General features: G+C 37.3%; 1 protein-coding gene across 1 annotated transcript; it reads right to left on the bottom strand.

The window, feature by feature from the left end:
* Nucleotides 1-19,438: 19,438 nt before the first annotated feature.
* On the bottom strand, nucleotides 19,439-22,774 carry LOC111910696 (uncharacterized). The gene is made up of 10 exons (XM_023906526.3): nucleotides 22,297-22,774; nucleotides 21,995-22,181; nucleotides 21,757-21,890; nucleotides 21,544-21,656; nucleotides 21,177-21,300; nucleotides 20,477-20,641; nucleotides 20,239-20,394; nucleotides 20,056-20,135; nucleotides 19,777-19,826; nucleotides 19,439-19,696 (listed from the first exon to the last, which is right to left on the bottom strand). The coding sequence occupies exons 1-10, from the start codon at nucleotides 22,666-22,668 to the stop codon at nucleotides 19,557-19,559; spliced, it is 1,521 nt and encodes a 506-aa protein (XP_023762294.1). The 5' UTR covers nucleotides 22,669-22,774; the 3' UTR covers nucleotides 19,439-19,556.
* Nucleotides 22,775-23,759: the final 985 nt, after the last annotated feature.

The raw sequence follows: 23,759 nt of genomic DNA, 5'->3' as shown, positions 1-23,759 counted from the left end.
GCCAAAACTGTAACTTTCTGTAAAACAGTGGACTATAAGTGTTCCAAATCCTTTTCAAAGGTTTAAAATGCTTTTTAAATTTAAAAAGGACCAAAGTTGCAAAAATTTTCCAATTTGGGCCAAAATTGTCAAAGTTGCGAAAAGAAGGGATTAAAACCGAGAAAACTGCATTTTTAAGGACTTAAACTGTTTTTATGAAAAATATGTTGAAAAATATTAATTTCAATAATTTTTGGTGTTAAAATGTCAAGAAAAATAGTTTAAGGACCAAACCGGGTAGTATTTAATAAAAAGGGTTGAAAATGTAAATTTTACAAATAATGAGGGGCTGAAAACAGGAATATTTCAAGGCTAGTTCAATGTACACAATTTGATCAAATAATGGCACCGCGACTATCGACGAAATACAATGCATTACAATACCCAAAAGTCGTTGTCAAACGAATTGGCTCGGTCTCGAGCCAATAGAAATCTACAACTACTAACACTACGACACTACGATTCATACAAGTAACGTTTGGTAATACATATACATGCGAGTGTGCACAGACGTCTACGCACCATCTTTGGGCCCCACAAGTGTAAAATCTTGTTCGTTGAGCCTAGCTAGCCCAATGACCTGATCTTAAGGCCCGAAGACATTTTTTTTACGGTGTGTTGGGTTTTACCGATCCGACACAACGTAAATGGACTTTCAATGGCTTGTATACCACCGGTCCCCAAGGGTCCTTTGGTATTGCTAGTAAAGTCTACATTTCATGCGAGGCGGGTCGGGGACCCCTCGTACATTTTATCCCCAACCGGCTAATGGAGTTACCGGGGTCTTCGTGACCTCTTTCTCTTCGGATGTGGGACTACACCTAGTCAGGGCGATTGGATAACGCGATTAGTACTGACGATGCCTTCGGAGTCGTTAGTATAACTATAAACTGGGCGTTTGTGTAACGCGGGTTTGTAGTAAATAATCCTGCTCGAGAACCTTCCAACGTCGCCTGGGACTGACACTATACGCTATGCAATGGTTTCAATGTAACATCACGTAATTCAAGGAACTAGGAGAACATCGGGTTTTCCTAGGGTTTTCAATACTTACAAATTTGAAATGCATACATTTTCAATGAACAATTTTTTTTACAAGTATAGAAACAAACAAGCATACCTATGGATCTTCACAAATGTTTTCAAAAACTTATCTTTTCAGAAAATATCGGATTTTCTGGTGGTTTTTCAAACAATACAAACATTCGATTTCAAACACTACTTATGAACTCACCAACATTTCATATGTTGACGTTTTTCAAAATACTTGTATTCTCAGGGAACCAGTGAATCAAGGGAAATCATATTCAGTGACGGTTGCAGTTTATTTTTGTATGAATTGAACAAATTAATTTTTGGGGAATGTAATGTTTAAACAATGTATGATATGTAAACACTACTGGTTGTACTATGTTGATGAATGGTGACGAATGTTGTTATGTTTCATATATATTCAATGTTATGGTATTCAATTGAGTCACGACAGCCCCCGGACGTTTCCGCCGTCTGGTTCGGGGGTGTGACAGGTTGGTATCAGAGCTTTGTTTATAGTGAACTAGCATGTCGAGCCATACATTGATATGCAACTATAAACCAAAAAGAGGGACTAACATAACTCTGAACAGAACAAGTAAATAAAACACACTTGCTTGCATTAGGAATGAGGATCCAACGCTGAATCAAATACAATAACACTGGTATCTCGGTTAATTCGGGACTGTTCTTAGTGATACCAAGGAGTGAATGTAGCCTGATCAACTACATTCTCTCCAAGGTAAAATTAACACACGTCCTGATGAGATCGGGATAGCCAGGGAACCTAAAACTATACCCCTTATCACCAAAAAGAGAACGTCTGTTTAGTTTGCAATAGTGGAAGAGGCATAGGATAATATTAGTGAACTTTTACGTGGTCAGCTATGTGTTGCAAATTTATGATTGTATGCTAAATGATAGAAGTACTTAGGTTCGTGCCATACACCTAGTCAGTAGGACCACGACCTCACAGAAACCACGTACACCCAACATCTTTCCGTTTCACGACAGAAAGATGCCTCGCCCAGCTACTCGCGGAAATCCCGAACCAACCCCGCCCGAAGTTGACTCCACTGCTTTCCAGGCAGCCGTGTCTGCTGCAGTCACAGCGGCTATGGCACAACTTCACCGAGGGAACAACGGAGGAGGTAACGGGCAAGGATCCGGAAGTTCGAACAACGGGACGAACCAAGGACTCACTAAAACGTGCACCTACAAGGATTTTGCGAACGCTAAACCCCGAACTTTCAACGGTACCGGAGGAGTGATCGCCCTAAAGCGATGGATCGAGAAGGTAGAGTTGGTATTCGAGATATGCGAGTGCCCCGAGCAGATGAAAGTGAAGTTCGCGGCCTGCACTTTTGTGGACCAAGCACTCACTTGGTGGAATGGTCATGTGGAAGCTATGACACTCCCTGTCGCCAACTCTATTCCCTGGGCAGAGATGAAAGAGATGTTGACGGCTGAGTACTGCCCCCGAGGCGAAATACAGAAGATGGAGTAGGAACTATGGAATCTCACGGTGCAGAATGGGAACATCGATGCTTACATATTGAGATTCAGCGAACTATCTCTGTTGTGCCCGGGTATGATCACATCAGAGGGGAAGAAGATTGAACGATTCATTTGGGGACTGACATCCCCCATTCAAGGGAATGTGATAGCTGCGAACCCTGAAACTTTTGACAGTGCGAAGAGATTGGCAAAGAGACTATATGATCATAACCACAAAAAGGGCGAGACACCGGTAGAGACTGAGAAGAAGAAGGAGAGTGATGGTAAGAAAGGATGGAACAACAAGAGGAAGGGGCGCCAGGGTCCCGAGACCTCTAAAAAGCAGCAAACGGTGGCAGTTCACGCTGTCACTGCGCCGGTACCAGTCACATCACATGCTCCAGCCTCAGCTGCTTCAAATACTTCAAGACCCTATTCCGGTAATCATCCCAAATGCAACAAGTGCGGTTTCCATCACCAAGGAGAATGTAGGGAGTTCCATTGCACCAGTTGCAACCGAAGGGGACACACTGCAAGGTTCTGCAGGACTTATCCTTCTCAGAACCAGAGTCAGGGAAACAACCAGAACAACAATAACAACCACCGCAATACCAACAACACCAATGCCGGCGGCAACAACGCAGGGCCTAGCCACACCTGTTTCGGGTGTGGAAGGACGGGACATTTCCGTCGAGACTGCCCTAACAACAACAACAACTCAGGAAACAGAGGAGCAGGAAGAATGCTGACTATGGGTCAGAGTGATGCAGTTCAGGACCCCGCAGTTGTGACCGGTACGTTCCTCCTAAACCACACTTATGCATGCATCTTATTTGATACCGGAGCGGAGCGAAGTTTCGTAAGCGAGAAGTTTAAACATTTATTAAAACAACAACCCCAGAAGCTAAATGAAACCTATACGGTGGAAATGGCCAATGGGAAGACCGAATCCACTAGGGAAATCTACACTGGATGTACCCTAACCCTTAACCAACACGTCTTACGAATAGATCTGATGCCAGTGTCAATTAGGAGTTTCGATGTGATTATCGGCATGGATTGGTTAAGCCCCCACCATGCTGAGATTTTGTGCCACGAGAAGGCCGTTCGTCTTCGTCTCCCGAATCACGAAACCCTAGTAATTTACGGAGACAAACCTAGCACGAATCTTCGTCTTATCTCGTGCATCAAAGCACAAAAACATCTGCGAAAGAACAACTTAGCGTTCTTGGCCCACATAGTAGACAAGGCCAAAGAAGAAATTAACATCCAAGACATTCCGGTAGCGTGTGAATTCCCGGACGTGTTTCCTGAAGATCTTCCAGGAGTACCCCCAGAGAGACAGGTTGAGTTCCGAATCGACCTCGTTCCAGGAGCAACTCCTCTCGCTAAATCACCATATCGATTGGCACCTGCTGAAATGCAGGAATTGTCCAGCCAACTCAGTGAGCTTCTGGACAAGGGATTTATCCGACCTAGCTACTCGCCATGGGGAGCTCCGGTGCTCTTTGTCAAGAAGAAGGACGGATCTTTCAGAATGTGCATCGATTACAGAGAGTTGAATAAACTCACTGTTAAAAACCGCTACCCACTCCCACGAATCGATGATCTATTCGACCAGCTCCAAGGAGCTAGCTATTTTTCTAAAATAGATCTACGGTCCGGATACCATCAACTCAAGGTCCGAGAAGAAGATATTCCTAAAACCGCTTTCCGAACCCGCTATGGACATTATGAATTCGTCGTAATGCCCTTCGGTCTAACAAATGCACCCGCCGCATTTATGGACCTAATGAACCGAATCTGTCGACCGTTCTTGGACAACTTCGTCATTGTGTTTATCGATGACATCCTCGTCTATTCTCGAAGCAAAGAAGAGCATGGCCAACATCTCCGATAAGTCCTAGAAACGCTGCGATTGGAAAGGCTTTACGCCAAACTCTCTAAGTGTGAGTTTTGGCTACGGAGCGTGAATTTTCTAGGTCACGTAGTTAGCCAAGATGGAATTCATGTGGATCCCTCTAAGGTCAAAGCTGTGGAAGGATGGGCAACTCCGACTACGCCCACAGAAATTCGTCAGTTCTTAGGCCTAGCAGGCTACTATAGGAGATTCATCCAAAACTTCTCTAAAATCGCCAGGCCACTTACCTTGCTTACGCAAAAGAGTGTGCCATTCAAGTGGACAGACCGACAAGAGATTGCGTTTCGAGCCTTGAAGCAAGCTCTTTGTAGCGCTCCTGTACTATCTCTACCTGAAGGAACGGAAGATTTTGTAGTTTACTGTGACGCGTCAAATCAAGGCTTAGGTTGCGTTCTCATGCAACGTGGAAGAGTGATAGAATATGCGTCCCGTCAACTAAAGACGCACGAAGTAAATTACACAACCCATGACCTAGAACTGGGAGCTGTGGTCTTCGCCCTAAAAATTTGGAGGCACTACCTGTACGGTACAAAGTGCACCATCTTCACAGACCACAAGAGCCTCCAGCACATCTTGAATCAGAAGGAGCTGAACATGAGACAACGAAGATGGGTGGAGTTGTTAAACGACTACGAATGCGAGATCAAGTACCATCCAGGCAAGGCCAACGTGGTAGCTGACGCATTAAGTCGGAAGGAGTACACAAATCGCCGTACGAAAACGCACTCGATAACCATTCAGTCTCATCTGACCGCTCAAATTGCATCAGTCCAGGCAGAGGCTATGAAAGCGGAAAATAGAACTAGCGAGGCATTACGCGGTATGGAGAAGAACCTGGAAGTCAAAGAGAATGGGGTATACTACTTCATGAACCGTATTTGGGTCCCAAAAATCGGAGGATTCAGGGAGATCGTTATGAAGGAAGCCCACAAGACACGATACTCCATTCATCCTGGTTCGGACAAGATGTATTTGGACATTAAGCAACACTATTGGTGGCCTAACATGAAGGCGGAAATCGCAACTTATGTTAGTAAGTGCCTTACGTGTGCCAAAGTAAAAGTGGAATACCAGAAACCTTCCGGATTGTTACAGCAACCGGCAATCCCTGAGTGGAAATAGGAGGGGATTTCTATGGACTTCGTGACCAAGCTGCCCAAGACGTCGGACGGATTGGACACCATATGGGTAATAATCGACCGACTGACGAAATCTGCCCATTTCCTGCCGATCAAAGAGTCCTACAAGATGGAGAGGCTGACGCGTTTGTACCTACGAGAGATTGTAAGACTTCATGGAGTGCCAAAATCCATCATCTCGGATAGGGACAGTAGGTTCACGTCACGCTTTTGGCAGTCGCTCCACAAGGCAATGGGAACTCATCTTGATATGAGCACCGCGTATCACCCACAAACGGACGGTCAAAGCGAACGAACCATTCAGACGCTCGAAGACATGCTTCGTGCATGTGTGATAGACTTCGGAAAGTCTTGGGATACCCACCTACCGTTGATCGAGTTTTCATATAACAATAGTTATCATTCGAGCATTAAGGTGGCCCCTTTCGAAGCACTGTACGGGCGTAAATGTAGATCACCGTTATGTTGGGCTGAAGTAGGTGACACCCAGCTAGCAAGAACACATACGTCGGATAGGGCAATGACAGGACCGGAAATCATTCGCGAGACCACAGAAAAGATTGTCCAGATCAAAGCTCGATTACAGGCATCGCGTGACCGGCAAAAGAGCTACGCTGATAAACGGCGAAAGCCCTTAGAGTTCCAGGTCGGTGATCGAGTATTGTTGAAGGTCTCACCCTGGAAAGGGGTGATACGTTTCGGAAAACGAGGAAAGCTAAACCCACGGTACATTGGACCTTTCGAAATCGTCGCCCGAATAGGTCCGGTAGCCTACAGACTACAACTACCCGCGGAGCTAAACGGTGTACACCCCGTGTTTCATGTTTCTAATCTGAAAAAGTGCCTATCAGATGAAACTCTCGTCATTCCTCTTGACGAAATCGAAATCAATGAGAATCTCCTGTTCGTCGAAGAACCAATCGAAATCATGGACAGGGAGGTGAAGCGTACTAAACAAAGTCGCATCCCGATCGTGAAGGTACGGTGGAACGCAAAGCGTGGGCCAGAATTCACGTGGGAACGCGAAGATCAAATGAAGCAAAAGTACCCTCACCTATTTTAGCATTCTCAAATCTAGCTTTCAAACAGAATTTCGGGACGAAATTCCCTCTAACGGGGGGATGATGTCACAACTGAAAATTTTGAGCTATGTAATCTATACATTCAAGTTAATATGAATCAAAAACTTCAATCAAACACAACATGCTAGTACCACAAATAGTCATCAAACAATTGGAGACCCTAGAAGTCCTTGTTTAAGTCCCTTTTGGGCTAGGACTCCCTTATTGGATCCAAAGGGACCAATAAGCTTCCAATTAGACTATCATGGGCTTAGAACCCTAATTGGGCTCTAATTGGACCCACACTAAATTATTGCAACATTTTGGGCCATGTTGGGCCTAGAATGAAATAAATTAATGACTAGGAACCATAATTAACCTAATTTGACCCTAACTAGTCATAAAAATCACCTTTAAATTTATTTGGACCACAAATCACTCAACTTAACCATGAAAATTGGGCTAAGTATTTAAAGCCCAAACATTCTCTTTCCCTCCAACATTTTCGGCCCAAATCAAGCCCAAGAGAAAGGTTTGACTTTCACATGCCACCTCACTATTGTCCATAGGATCTCCATGCAAGATATTCCCTTTTCCCATGCAAGCATCACTTCAAAATCACCTCACTTCTCTCCTCTCTCTCACTCTCGGCCACATCTCAAACACACACACACATTTCACAAATTCCCTCAAAGAACATTCAAGAAAACTCTCTCATTTCCTCCCCATAAATTCGAGATTTCAAGAAGCTTTCAAGGAGATCTTTCAAGAAAAATCATCATCTAAGGTAAGATTATGCATAGATCTATGGTTTAAATTCTTTTGTTATCAAAATCCTTTCCTAATCTATGCAAAAATCGTGATCTTGCACCCTAGAACCATCTCAAAACTCGAGATCTTCATCAAAGGGAGCCAAGGCCAAAAACACTTCATTTTCCTTCCATTTTCCTTGCAAAACCGAATCAACACCCCAAGGTGAGCTTCATACCCCCTATTTTCTGTTTTTATGAGTTTTGTGGGGGGGGGGGGGGGAATACAAGTGAAAGTGTAGATCTATATGTGTTTTGTATGCCTTGTATGATTTCCATGCTTATATGTATGCTTTTATGTGTTTTTATGTTGGATCTAGCCTTAAAACTCATCAAAACCGAGATATATCTTGTGTTAAATGATTTTAGCTTCAAATATATTTCTAAACACAAAGTGCTTCAAGAAAAATGGCTAAGTGGTTTAGTAATAATTTTCTTTGGGTTAAAAACACAAATTTTGGGCCTAAAATGTGAAAAATGCAAAAATAAGGGCCCAAATTGACATTTCACAGATTCTGATGGATGAAGTGTGCCAAAACAGTTTCCATAAATAAATTTCTGGAAATATACTCATTTAGGGGATTAAAAACATAAATTCCAAGCTTAATGGGCTAAAAATGAAAATTTCGGCCCAATAAGGCCCATTATGTGAATTTTTCTGTTTTGGAGGGCCAAAACTGTAACTTTCTGTAAAACAGTGAACTATAAGTGTTCCAAATCCTTTTCAAAGGTTTAAAATGCTTTTTAAATTTAAAAAGGACCAAAGTTGCAAAAATTTTCCAATTTGGGCCAAAATTGTCAAAGTTGCGAAAAGAAGGGATTAAAACCGAGAAAACTGCATTTTTAAGGACTTAAACTGTTTTTATGAAAAATATGTTGAAAAATATTAATTTCAATAATTTTTGGTGTTAAAATGTCAAGAAAAATAGTTTAAGGACCAAACCGGGTAGTATTTAATAAAAAGGGTTGAAAATGTAAATTTTACAAATAATGAGGGGCTGAAAACAGGAATATTTCAAGGCTAGTTCAATGTACACAATTTGATCAAATAATGGCACCGCGACTATCGACGAAATACAATACATTACAATACCCAAAAGTCGTTGTCAAACGAATTGGCTCGGTCTCGAGCCAATAGAAATCTACAACTACTAACACTACGACACTACGATTCATACAAGTAACGTTTGGTAATACATATACATGCGAGTGTGCACAGACGTCTACGCACCATCTTTGGGCCCCACAAGTGTAAAATCTTGTTCGTTGAGCCTAGCTAGCCCAATGACCTGATCTTAAGGCCCGAAGACATTTTTTTTACGGTGTGTTGGGTTTTACCGATCCGACACAACGTAAATGGACTTTCAATGGCTTGTATACCACCGGTCCCCAAGGGTCCTTTGGTATTGCTAGTAAAGTCTACATTTCATGCGAGGCGGGTCGGGGACCCCTCGTACATTTTATCCCCAACCGGCTAATGGAGTTACCGGGGTCTTCGTGACCTCTTTCTCTTCGGATGTGGGACTACACCTAGTCAGGGCGATTGGATAACGCGATTAGTACTGACGATGCCTTCGGAGTCGTTAGTATAACTATAAACTGGGCGTTTGTGTAACGCGGGTTTGTAGTAAATAATCCTGCTCGAGAACCTTCCAACGTCGCCTGGGACTGACACTATACGCTATGCAATGGTTTCAATGTAACATCACGTAATTCAAGGAACTAGGAGAACATCGGGTTTTCCTAGGGTTTTCAATACTTACAAATTTGAAATGCATACATTTTCAATGAACAATTTTTTTTTACAAGTATAGAAACAAACAAGCATACCTATGGATCTTCACAAATGTTTTCAAAAGCTTATCTTTTCAGAAAATATCGGATTTTCTGGTGGTTTTTCAAACAATACAAACATTCGATTTCAAACACTACTTATGAACTCACCAACATTTCATATGTTGACGTTTTTCAAAATACTTGTATTCTCAGGGAACCAGTGAATCAAGGGAAATCATATTCAGTGACGGTTGCAGTTTATTTTTGTATGAATTGAACAAATTAATTTTTGGGGAATGTAATGTTTAAACAATGTATGATATGTAAACACTACTGGTTGTACTATGTTGATGAATGGTGACGAATGTTGTTATGTTTCATATATATTCAATGTTATGGTATTCAATTGAGTCACGACAGCCCCCGGACGTTTCCGCCGTCTGGTTCGGGGGTGTGACAGCAAGGGATGTCTTTAAGGACTTGTTTCCTGAAATGAACAAGTTTTTAAGCCCATTGTATTTAATCACAACTCTTGAATTCTGTATTCAATCATAACTCCTGAATTTTATAATGTATTCTATTAGAATTTATTTATATAAATGTATTTTGTTAGAATGTTTGAGAATAATTGTTAACAACAAGTATATTTGTTTAACTGGTAATGAATTTGTGATGCTTTATGGTTGACTTTATAGTCTCTACTACATTCTGTCAGAATTTATAGTTTTTATTTATCTACTATATTCTGTCAAACTTTATAGTCTTTAATACATTCTGTTAGAATTTATAGTTTTTATTCTCTTAGAATGCATTGAATTTTTTAATTTTTGAAACTTGATTATGTTTTCTTTGTGAGTTTAGGTTTTGATGAGGCTAACATTGATGTGGAGAAGGAAGAAAACATAAAGAACGAGAGTGTATTATACCAGAATGTGTTATGCTACAATGTATAAAGTGTTGCTTAAAAATACGATTCTCTTAGAATAGATTAGTGTATTTTTGTTAGATTTTGATGTTTTTTTTTCTTTTTTCTTTTAGAATGTTGTTATTATTCAATGAATCACAATCAAACAATGTAATTATTTGGTATATTATTAGTTCAAGAATTGATTTTGTGTAGTCTTTTCAAAATGTATTTACTAGTTTATAGTTGGCATTTTGTTATTCTGACAGAATAAAATCGAAAAATATATTTACTAGCTTATGGTTAACATTTTATTATTCTGACAGAATAAAATCGGATTTTTAATTTTGAATTAATTTAAAATATTCAGATTTTTAAAAATAAAGGAATTAATTATCCCTAAAAATCCGAAAAATTTCCTTTTTTTAATATAGGTTAATTGACTAAAATGCCCTTATGCTGAAATTTGTGTGATTATATGATACATGTTATCTTATTCTACTATCATAGACCCTCAGATCATGATGTTCGATTATATTTTATCCAATGGTCCAGATCTGTGCATTCTAGCACACAATAGTTACTAGAAACAAAATAACCTAACCTCTCTCTCTCTCTCTCTCTCTCTCTCTCTATATATATATATATATATATATATATATATATATATATATATCAAAATCATTTATTTACTTATGTACACTACCATGGGATTCCCCACTTATTTGAGAAAGCATTATACATTTTTATGAATTTATCGAGCATACTCGACTTTCCATGATAAACCTTAGTTAAATGCCTTATGAGTGAGACATTATTCATTTACCTAAGTGCAAAAATACTTAGAAGACCCACACCACTATAACTATTAATCTTCGGAGCTGAGATATGTATGTATCGATCTATACAGGTTGACACCGCCACCCGTGGTTGCTAGCTACAACCTTAACCGATCAATCGAAGCGGGTGATAAATATTTTATTCATTTCTACAACGTCCAATGAAGCGTTGTAGGTGGTATTTCAGTAACATAGTTCGGTTATAGGACCAACTATAAGAATTAACTAGATCTTATTATCTAGAAATTACGGATTCAATTTCTCTGTTTCTTTACTTACCGTTTATAACTAGATTTGTTGAGTTTTTAATATGTTTCCCCGAAAACAACCATCGGATGCTAAAAAAACGTGAAAAAAAAAGAACAAGATAAGGCTAATATCTTTGATTATTGATTAACTAACCAGTGTTATTTTAAAGATGTTGGTGGCTTTGTAAAGTTAATATGGATCGACAAATCCCAACTTATTTGAAAAGGCTTGTTTTAATTTGTTTTGGGCAATTAAAATCCATTATATTTGAAATAGTCTTTGATAAGATTTGATTCAAGAACACCTACATATTTTGGAAATGATTTTTAAATAAAAACGGTTTTTTAGATGCCGGTTCGAGAAAGATAGATTGTCATCTTCTTACTCAAAATGAATCTACCTAGGGTATTCTCACTATGCAAATCCATTGCCTAACTTGTTTTGACATATGCTTAGGTTGAAAATAGAATCAACAAGTAGAAGACTTTATCTTGGATTTCGAAAAGACCACAACTTATGTGGTGATCTTGAATTTGTGTTTTGATATGTTTTTTGTTAACAACCCCACTACTTTAACATTAAAAACGTTTATGTTTTGGGACAATTTTAATTCTGCAAACTTACTTTGAACAAATTTGGATTTTAAAATCGAAGTTTTTTCTTAAAGGTGTTTTCAGTTAGACCCTAATGATGAGTGTTATATCCCGCTCCATTACACGGATACACACATAATTAAATATCAAATTTGTAATGGTCATATGATATTTTTGTCATTCTTATTTTTATAAATATATACATAATAGTTTTATATATTTTTTATTTTCAAAAATATATATGTAATAGTTATCTTTTTTTTAAGTTGTCTGTTTATCAAATTTCTATTTTTGTTACAAATCAAAATGGTAATAAAAATAATTCAAATAAACACTTGACATGGGTGGTATTTCAGTTTTTTATGACATACATTGTTGTAGACTGAACGCGAAACTTCAAAAAACCATAAATTTTTCATACGAAGTCAAATTTAAGCGTTCGTTATATCCATGGGATTGTCATCTTGACTACCACAACTTTTGTTAAGATTATTTATCCTAAATAATTTTTTTATTTTTACACTTTATTTTATCTCTTCAACAACACATTTATAATAAGATTTTCTATAAATATTTCATACTTATAGTATTTGTTGACATAACATTCATATGTCAAATAGATACTTATATAGCTTGTAACACGTATAACGAATAATTATCCTATTCGAGGATGATGGTCTATGATTTTATGGTTTGGGCTAGGCATTCTTTTGTATAGGTCTTGGTAGGATGATGGGGAGTGTTGTAGTAATTATAGCTTGGTTGTGGGTGTGTGCTGCCGTTCCTGTGTGTGTGGCCGTACACGCTTGTGTGCTGCTACAGGTGGTATAAATAGTTTTAGTTTGTGTCAGTGTGTCAGAAGTGAGTGACGAATGAACAATGATTTATCTGTGTGTACTTTCAAGGTGTACTTGACATTTATGAGTTATAGATGCGTGCATGCTTGATGTTATTTCTCTTCTACTTCTTATACACTCTATTTTGATTGTTATTACTTCACTGATTACTGATTTGGATCTATAGTTTTGGGACTAACAATTGGTATCAGAGCCAATTCGGTATCAATTGAAGTATTTTTGACTGTGCAGTTGAAGAAATTTATGGTTTTTGAGATACATTCATACTTTTGAATTGAAGAACAGCTACTAAATCATTGTGTTTACTAGTTTGGAATTAAAATTTGTCCAAAATATCCATTTCTTTTGATTGTGCGGTTGAGTTTTTGAAGGTTTGCGGTTGGAACTTTGAAGGAGTACGGTTGCATGTACGGTTGAGTTTGCTGTTGTGTGTGCGGTTGAGTTTGCTGCTGCGTGTATGGTTGAGTTTGTTGCTGCGTGTACGGTTGAGTTTGCTGCTAGGTGTATGGTTGTGTATCTAATGTTGATTTAATTTTTTATATGGGAAATTTCTTAATTTTCTAATTTTTTTTTATTTTATTTTTAGAAAATCATGGGAGACTCTGAGTTCGCAAAAGTGCACAACTTGGCCATCTTACTAGAAGATCCTCCTATGGCCCATCTCGATCTCAAATTTATTGTTGATGGTCTGAGAAGATGTTGCTTGGTCTCTGCTCTCACATTCAGTCCATCAATTTACCAATATCTGATTAAAGAATTTTGGGGGAGCGCTTCTGTAAAGAGGAACAATAACGATGAGGAATATCTTGAGGCATATATACAAGGAAAGAAAGTTTTAGTTACGGAAGACATCATTCGAGAAGCCCTACAAATCGATGATAAACATGAATATCCAAGAGAGATTAGTGATAATCAGATTAAGGAAGTTCTTGGGAAAATGGGCTATGAAGGAACCTTTCCACCAACCCACAAGAAGTTGTTGCCACCTTGTTGGAAATATCTGGCTCATGTTTTTGTGAGTTGTATTTCAGGACGCAGATCCGGTGCTAACGAGATATCTCTGGCGAATACTGGTGCCATCACTGCTTTGGCCTTTGGAGTAAACTTTAACTTTTCAAAATTTATCTTGCATGAGATGATTTTGAATGTTGAAGGAAACAAAAGGGACAAGTTTCTGATGTATCCAAGGTTTATCCAACTGATCCTTAACGTCATGCATCCTGAGATTGAAAGGAAAGGAGAGACCCTAGATATCAAGTCAGTCGGCCCAAGTGCTTTTGGTTTAATGAAGCAAAAGAGATCAGGAAAGCTTAACTTTGAAGGAAAATTTCCTTTAATCAGATTTGGTATCTTTGCCGAGGAGAATGATCAGTCAGAACCCAACGAATCTTCTTGTCCTACATAGACCGACGATGTGGTCATCTCTACTTCTGAACCTGAAATTGAAGAAGGTTTAAAATCTCCTGTGCCCAGAGTTGCATCAGAACATGATATGATACAGATTGGGGAAGATGAGAGTGATTCTGTTGGAGATAGAGAAGAACATGAAGGAAATGACGGATTTCTAAATGATATGGACTTCTCAAGCCTTGACAATGTTGCCATTCCCCTCAACTTTGATTTTGAACAGGAAAATGAACTTGACACAAATCTAGATCTCTCTGACAGGTTTTTCGAAAAGGTCGATGAAGTTGCTCAAACTGCAACCAAGACTAGGGCTGCAAAGAAGACTCTCAATTCTATGCCTCCTTCGTCTACCTAAATGAAAGAAAATTCAAGTCAACAGGGTACAAATTCAAGGATTCCTCCCCTAGACTCTGCTACTCCTACATTTATCTCAACACAGGCACATACCTCTCTGCCTCCCGTACAAGGAATGGATCAGAATTTGAGGCAGGGAGTATTCCCTCAAAACCAGTCACCACCTGTTTCATCCACTATTATCACCACAACTGTTGCAACCCCACCTCTCCAATCCTATGAAGGTCCAAGTACCATGTATGAGACAGGCGAACCATCTAGTGTTCCGACATATTCTCCAATGAGACTGTCGCTTGATGAGGCCTCTATCAGACTCGCCAAGCACCTTGCTCAACACAGTCCAACCTCTTCCTCTCTTGGCAAAGGTATATCTTTCAGAGAAGAGCATTCAGGTGATGACAAGTCTGCTGTGTCAAAACTTCGAGAAGAGATTGGTGTTCTCAGGCAAGAACTGATTGAAAAGAACATTCAACTGGATCAACTCACTTCTCACGTAGAAGAGCTTAATGAAAAGGATGAAGAGAAGTCAAAACAGATTAAGGATTTACAGACGAATCTTGGCTCTGTGACTGCCTTCTACTTTAATTTGAAGAATGTTCTGTATGATGCTTTCGGGGATAAAGTTAAAGCATTATTTCAGCAGTCGCATGGAATTAAGGATCCTCCCATGACCTCCACACAATCTACTTCAGGTGGCCTTCCAGTTGATCCTCCTTCTTCTAGAACAACTACAATTGTCAATAGATTTGAAAAGGAACCGGAAGGCAGCAGAGCCCGCATCACAATCAAACAGGGAAAGAGGACTGTTATGGCTAACAAAAGCGAAGGGTTACTTTTCATGAAAAATTCAAACGAAAATCAAAAGACAAAGGATACTGAATTAACTGTGACGGATCTTAAAAAACGAAAATTTGGTGATGAGTATGGAGATCGCTCTGGGATTAGAATGTGGGGTTATGATCCTGAGTCTAAGCTATGGGTGGTTAAGAGGAATTTTGGTCACTCAGAACACTACAAAAACATCCATGATTTTCACTCATGAACAAAGGTCGATCTCTCTGAACTCTCAAGAGCCCCATTCCACAATCCCTCTAATAATCTAAGCGCTACGAATTTCCATCAGTTCCTGATCAGACAGGTTAGGGATAACTTCCCATCAATGAAGACGGCAAAAGCCATGGTTGTAAAGGATAAAGATATTCTTGATCCTGAGACTAACCGACCAATGAAGATCATGTTGTGGCCTGCTACTAATCAAGTCAAAGAGATTTCCATTCCACAACATTTTCAGGAGGGATATCTTGATGATATGGAGTTTTGGGCTTTTGATGACGAAACAGCAACTGCAGCTATCAAGTTCAAAAACAGGGAGACTGTTCTGAGACTCGTCTGCGCAAAGGATCTTTTGAGATTTAGGGAGAGAGACATTCGAACCCTAGCTCGTCACCAAATTATTTGCAGAAAAGATGTCATGGAGGTTGATGCGAAGGAATTCACTATAATGGTCGCCTCTATCATAAATGGAAAGCTATGGATGGGATCCATGGGAAAAGCTGACATGAAGCTATCCAAAGCTCTTGGAGAATGAAGACCTGAGTTCATGCTAGCCACAAACCAAGGGGGAGATTGATGGTCTATGATTTTATGGTTTGGGCTAGGCATTCTTTTGTATAGGTGTTGGTAGGATGATGGGGAGTGTTGTAGTAATTATAGCTTGGTTGTGGGTGTGTGCTGCCGTTCCTGTGTGTGCGGTCGTACACGCATGTGCGGCTGCACTCTTGTGTGCTGCTACAGGTGGTATAAATAGTTTTAGTTTGTGTCAGTGTGTCAGAAGTGAGTGACGAATGAACAATGATTTATCTGTGTGTACTTTCAAGGTGTACTTGACATTTATGAGCTATAGATGTGTGCATGCTTGATGTTATTTCTCTTCTACTTCTTATACACTCTATTTTGATTGTTATTACTTCACTGATTACTGATGTGGATCTATAGTTTTGGGACTAACAGAGGATTTTAATTATTTAATAAAAATGAATAATTATAATTAAATTCTCTTAAACGTCCAACCCTAGCTTACAGACTTTACAATTCTCCTCCACTTACAATGATTTCGTCCCCGAAATCACAAACTCAGCGAATTAGTGCGATCACCGCCACTCGCTTCTAGTTTTCCCAAGTAAGAATTGTCTCTGTACTGTGCCCCTACGATACTAAATTGACTCACTCTATTGTCTTATGCTCAACATAATGTTCTAGGTTCCTTTATGACAACTTATTAGCCCGTCGACCTAGTTTCGCTATCGAAACATTAACCCTGTTGATTCAAAATTTCATCATAACCAAACAACACCTTTTCACTAAATTTCCCCACACAACCATTCCTATTATCTTTAAGGATTAAATGATAAAGTTCACGAACTAGACTATTACGTGTCCCTTTTCGGGTCTCGACTTTGTTACCTACAATTGTTTTCGTATTATCACTAGTATAAGTATTCTCAAGAAATCAGAGAATAATCAAAACATTTACTCATTCATGATAATGATTCTATAAAACATTCTTTATTCATGTGATGGTTCACAAATGCCTAGCCTATGATGTAGGCTTGGGAGATGTTTGTTTGGAATACGCTCCTTCTTTTATCCTCCTTATTAGTTGTTTTTGGAATATGCTCTGTCATAACTATATGGTGTATATTTGAAATATGCTTCTTCATACTCAAGTCCTAGCAATCAAATTGTGAGATTTGACTTCTTAAAAGAAACTTGGGTTTTGGGAATAGTTGCATCTTGCATGACGTTAATACTTTTATTTACTTATCCTATTTTTGTACCAAGTTGATCTTTGATTATTGATTAACTAACCAGTGTTATTTTAAAGATGTTGGTGGCTTTGTAAAGTTAATATGGATCGTCAAATCCCAACTTATTTGAAAAGGCTTGTTTTGACTTGTTTTGGGTAATTAAAATCCAATATATATTTGAAATAGTCTTTGATAAGATTTGATTCAAGAACACCTACATACTTTGGAAATGATTTTTAAATAAAAACGGTTTTTTAGAGGCCGGTTCGAGAAAGATAGATTGTGATCTTCTTACTCAAAATGAATCTACCTCGGGTACTCTCACTATGCAAATCCATTGCCTAACTTGTTTTGACATATGCTTAGGTGGAAAATAGAATCAACAAGTAGAAGACTTTATCTTGGATTTCGAAAAGACCACAACTTATGTGGTGATCTTGAATTTGTGTTTTGATATGTTTTTTGTTAACAACCTTGCTACTTTAACATTAAAAACGTTTATGTTTTGGTACAATTTTAATTCTTTAAACTTACTTTGAACAAATTTGGATTTTAAAATCGAAGTTTTTTCTTAAAGGTATTTTCAGTTAGACCCTAATGATGAGTGTTATATCCCGCTGCATTGCACGGATACACACATAATTAAATATTAAATTTGTAATGGTCATATAATATTTTTGTCATTCTTATTTTTATAAATATATACATAATAGTTTTATATATTTTTTATTTTCAAAAATATATATATGTAATAGTTATTTATTTTTTTTAAGTTGTCTGTTTATGAAATTTTATGTGTATAAAAAGAATCATTGTTTGTTTGTTTTTATAGATGCTACTTGTGCTTAAATATAACTAATTAAATAAGGAAATTTTATTAAATATATTAGAAATGTAAAGATATATTAATTAATTTTTTGATAAAAAAACCTATAAAAAATCGATTATTCATAGTATTATAATTTCATAGAATTTTAAGTAATAAAAAAGAAGATGTGGAAGAAAAAAGATTAAAAAAAACTAAAGATGAGGTAAATTATTATTCTTCTATTTTATGATATACGTATTCTAGGTTAATAATCTATTTACAAATTACATTAATATAATATTATAGTTATTTTCTTTAAATCAAAATCCTTTGGTTGTGTAAAGCAATGTTATTATAGTTAATTTTGGAACGATTTTCTAATAGGTTATTTGTTAAAAATTATGTATTTTAATGAATATGTTTAAGGCACTTTGTAAAAATAGATCAAAATATAAAATATGGTAAGTCAGAGTAGTCCCTATCTTGCTTTTTGAAGAAGCTTTCATTCATTTGACTGCTTAAAGATTAAGCAAATTAGTGCAAACTTATCAAATGCTTCACGATTTTTGGAAGAACAAAAATGTTGCACTATCATAACAAAAAATCCGTTGACAATTTTTAATATGGAAACTTTTTTATTGTACTAGTGGTAGTAATATAAGTTAATTAAAATGTTTCATTGTTTAATTTTCAAGATTCTGCATATGCACAGTTGATCAAATCTTGAAGGAAGCAACATCTGAAGTCTACAAAATACAATAGTGATAGATGATGTAATAAAATATGAAAGGCTGATGTTATAATCAACAAATAAATGCAAATGCGTTGCTATTTCTATCATTTAGTGGTTTAACATCTTTGATCAAAAACCATTATACAAGCAGTAATCTCATGGGTAGTTCATGACTTCCTCTTCCATTCAACTTATGGTTTTCAACCATAGTCTATGATAGAAGCAGCTATAGCATTTGAATTATGTAAGAAAAAGTTTTAGGCATGCGACAATAAAAACACATTAATTAATTATTGTACACATACGATGAACTAAAAGAATCATTCCATCATGATGGCAATAATTAATTCTTGAAAATGAGGTGATTTTGACTCGAACCAATGCAAAGAGTCGATTTTGAGACTTACCATTTACATGAACTTTGTGGAATAAACATTAAATTTTGAAACTTATTACCACTTAATTGTTGTTTCCTCTTGTATGCTTCACCTGGTGGCGTTTTATGTAGAGGGTGAATACGACACATTAATCCTAGAAATCATTTGCATTCTTTGTACTTTTCTTATACATTAATTGTCAGACATATAATCCTAGAAATCATTTGCATCCTATGTTGTACGTGAAATTTTATTAATAAAAATACAACAAGTTATATACATACACACGTGGAACAAAAGTTTCCCTTAGAAGCCTATACAACATTTGTAACTACCAACAAAAACCAAGAATCTTTACATGTTAAAAACGGCTTTCTTATTGTCGTAATAATCATTGATCCAACCCTGAATGATTTCAACTTCAGACTCCCTTTGATTCACCAACCAATCAGGATCATCTCCTGTGGCTGCACGTAGATCCAAATGATGTGCACCTGAAGATACACGATCAAATAAGAATTGTTTTTTTTTTTTGTTTTTTTTGTTATGAGACAAAATGTATGACACGGGTTACCTTTTTCTGTCACAAGAGCAACTACGCTTTCTGACACGTTTTCCAAAACACTGCAAAAACATATACCAATTAAATTAGTTATTTGTTTTTCTTTTTTTACATCTAAACAAAATATCATAAAAATAGGTAACAAGATATTTGTTTTTGTTCAAATAATCCATTAAAATAATGTTATTTTGTGAACACAATGTTCAAGTCGCTGACCTTCTTACCTTCTTATAGTATTTATTAGAAAATAAAATAATGATGATAATCACTTTGTCTTGAAAGTTATAATACCTGCCACCGCTCCAAGGATCCAAGAGACCATTTGAGAAGATGATGTTGCTTCCAAATTTTTTCAACACAGATTTGTAATCCTACACATACAAATTATAAAACCACAATCTCATTTCCTTTTCAAATATATATTAGCTTTATAACAAAAGGAATTTTTTTTTTTTTTTTTAAATTTATTCTTACATGTCCACCGAATTCCGTGGTAATCCAAGTGGGCCTAGGAATGACCCGGAATTGATTCCAACATTCCTCCGCATAAGAAGTGGAATTATATTCCCATTCCGGAAACATGCTCGAGTCTCTGTCACTAGACATCGGCATCACCATTTCCGTGCATGCCTGAAAGAAACATTGTAATTGTCATCATTTTGTTTCCAAACACAAACATACATACATACATACATACATACATAGCACATACCTGCCAATTCCAACCATTCATGCCATGGGGATCATCATCCAATTGAAAGCAATCGGCTTTTCCGGTGTAATTGTAATACACACTCACACCTTTAAAGATACCCTCCAAAACACTACTCCCACTCCCACTCCTATCATCAGGGGAATTGTCTATCTCTTTGCAAACCTGTCAATTTCAAACACACACTTGACTTGGTATGATGGAATGGAATCAGAGGGCAGGAATGGATTGGCTCATTCCAAATGAAAGAAAGTTTGTATCTTTAGCCAGTGTTTTTATTTTTCATTCCATCATGGAATGGAATGGAATTTTGAATGACACAAATCTTTTTCATTCCATTATGTTTAATTATTTTATTAAAAATTCATTAATTCTTAGTGAAAAATGTATATTTTATTCACACATACGGCTAAATGCAACAAATAGCATGCTACTTTCATTTATTTGCTTGTTATAGCATCTTAATTTCATTTCATTCTGTTACTATTTACATTCTACTTTCAAGTTTCTTTCTTATCAAGACATTGTACCTTCAAAATTGCCTTTTTTTTTTTTTTTATGACATTGCTATAATTATGCGATTTATCGAACAGAGTTTGAAAATCAAAAGGAATGTGAAATTGCAAATAATTCAGCCTTTATTTGATAACTCAAATTCACATTTCACAAAAATAACAAAAACTCAAATATATCAACTAACCTCTTTTATAGGGTATGCAGGCAATGGCATTAGGAATTCTGTTGGGTATGGATAATCCACCATTGCCAAATAACTATACGCTGAATCCAACCAATCAGAAAGATCCTCACTTTTATTTAGTTTCCTGAAAATTTATTTATATCTTCATTTCATCAAATAAAAACACCCAAATGTAATAAACAAACAACTTAACAAAGAAAGTCAGGGGTTGCTCTTTCTTATTTCTTATTTCGTTCCATTTTACCACTCATTTTCTAGAATATTTTTACACATCATTTTATAAAAATGTGTAGATAACTGATACATAATAATGGAGAAAAAAGAAAAGAAAAGAAAAGAAAACAGGGGTTGCTTTTTATGTTCTTACCCACATAAGTGGAAAGTTTTGGCAAGATGATCAAGACCATTTGCTTTCTGACCCATCGAATTTATTATATTCCAAGATTTCTTTATTGTATCAAAACAGCTTCTGCTTTCTCGCTATTATATTTATGTTACAACAACAAATATATATTAAAAAAAAGGTTAACTTGAAGAAAATGCGAAGAAGATGAATGAGGAATAAAGTATTTTGACAGACTTTGAAATCATTGGAGACGATATCATAAAACGTATCCAAGGGCACGATATCCTCAAATTGAAGAATCGGAGCAGAAGAAGCAAGTGCGCCGATTGCAATATGAGGATACTTGAGCCTCATCCATGCTGCCAACACTGTTCTCAATTACACAAAAACCAGGATCCGAAAACATGTATAAAGATCAAATCTTTTGATGAGATTGTTTAATTTTTGTTGGAATTGTTGGAAAAGATCTTACTTCCACCGTATGATCCACCGAACAAAATTACAGGGGAAGCTTCGGCAGACAAATTTCTCTTCAAATCGGTGATGAGAAGAGCGTAATCAGCAAGTGCTTGTTCGGCTGTTAGATAAGCTAAAGTAGAAGCGTTCTTGTATGCCTCTTTCTGGCTCCCATACGGCATCGATTCACCATAATATCGATGCTAAATCAAATCACGCATGTTTTGATAAAATTGAATCAATAACTAGACTGAAATATGCATTTGAAGCGCTGCAAATGAAGAAATTAAATTAGTGTATAGTGATTAGGGCTTTTACTTCAGGGAAGACGACCATGGCACCAAAACGAGGGGCGAGTTCCCAAACGAAGCCGGTGTTGACGGCGAACCATTCGATGTCGCCTTCATTGCCACAATAAAGGAAGATTGGGCCCAAACGATTAGGGCCGACCCAGTGATCGGAGTTGATGAGATAACGTTGTTGGAACTTGGGAAGATCATTGAAGCTAAAATGGTCAAGCGTCTGATCAAAGTATCGTGTCTCGTAACTGTACTTCAGCTGAACAAGAACGTTTTGGGTTTTGAGAAGACGTGAAGGTTTGCTGGGAAACGGAGGTGGCCGGCGAGATTCCGGCGAAGATGAAAGTAGGCAGATGATTAGGAGGAAGAATAAGAAAAAAGGTTTTGCCATGGTGGTGGAGGGTGGCTGGCGATGAAGAACAGAAGTGAAGTGAAGTGGAGTGGAGGGTTCTTTTTATAAAAAGAGCTAAATTTTCATTAAATTCAAAGAAAATTAAAGTTAAAAAGCTAACAAGAAAATACATATTCATGTTATCTTCCAAGATAAAACAAGAAAAAGAACTTACTTTTTCTCTTTATCTATGGCATTCAAAGAAAAATTAAAGTGAAAATGCTAACCAGAAAAAACATCTCCATTTTATCTTTATCTTGATGATAAGACAAGAAAAAGAATTGTTCTTTTTATCCATGGCTTTTGTTTTTTGATTTCAAGACCAAGATATAACAAAAAATACGTACTTTGTTTCCTCTTATATTTTGATGTTTAAGTCAAATAGTTTAAATTATATGTGACTATCTTATACAATAAATCAATAATCATTTTATGCCACAAAGGTATCAGAAACTAGTGAAACGAAAATAACTATACAATATGGTAATTTAAATAACAACTAACCTCTTTTATAGGATAAGTAGGCAATGGCATTAGGAATTGGGTTGGGTATGGATAGTCCACCATTGCCAAATAACTATACGCTTAATCCAACCAATCAGACAGATCCTCACTCCTATTTAGTTTCCTGAAAAAAAAATTATTATATTTAAGAAAAAAAAACATATTTGGGGGCTTTACACTTTACACACAAACAATAAAAAGACCACAAATTATTTGTAAATAAAAGAAAGACAGGATGAAGCATTTACCAGTTGGCTGAAGCAGAAATTTCAGTTTTTTACAAGGTATCAATTTCCGGTCAACCGGAAACGGTCCCAGAAATCCTAGAAGCTGTACAAGGCGGAGAGTGGACGGAAGTTGCAGGTCTCGGCGTCTGGTATCTATCCGACGCCTTGAGCGACGGAGATGACGGCGAAGTCGGAGGTGGGAATGAAAGGGGTTGGACCTTTGGAGGGGGGAAGGGAATGTTATGGAGCGTAGGGCGTGAAAAAGTGGTGGCAGGCTCGGGATTGGCGGAGGTGGGCGGCGGTGCTACGACTACGAACACCATCATCACCGCCACAGACTTGATCGTCGCTGCACATTTT

This window comes from Lactuca sativa, chromosome 4, assembly GCF_002870075.4.
Source record: "Lactuca sativa cultivar Salinas chromosome 4, Lsat_Salinas_v11, whole genome shotgun sequence".
Taxonomy (NCBI): Eukaryota; Viridiplantae; Streptophyta; class Magnoliopsida; order Asterales; family Asteraceae; genus Lactuca; species Lactuca sativa.
This window is presented reverse-complemented; position numbering and strand designations above follow the sequence as displayed.

What these genes read in the sequence shown, in the direction of transcription:
- LOC111910696 (XM_023906526.3), bottom strand. Translation starts at nt 22,668, where the DNA reads ATGGCAAAACCTTTTTTCTTATTCTTCCTCCTAATCATCTGCCTACTT. An exon ending in AAAACTTTCCACTTATGTGG is followed by an intron (nt 21,301 to 21,543) that starts GTAAGAACATAA and finishes ATAAATTTTCAG; the next exon opens with GAAACTAAATAAAAGTGAGG. An exon ending in CTGCATACCCTATAAAAGAG is followed by an intron (nt 20,642 to 21,176) that starts GTTAGTTGATAT and finishes TGAAATTGACAG; the next exon opens with GTTTGCAAAGAGATAGACAA.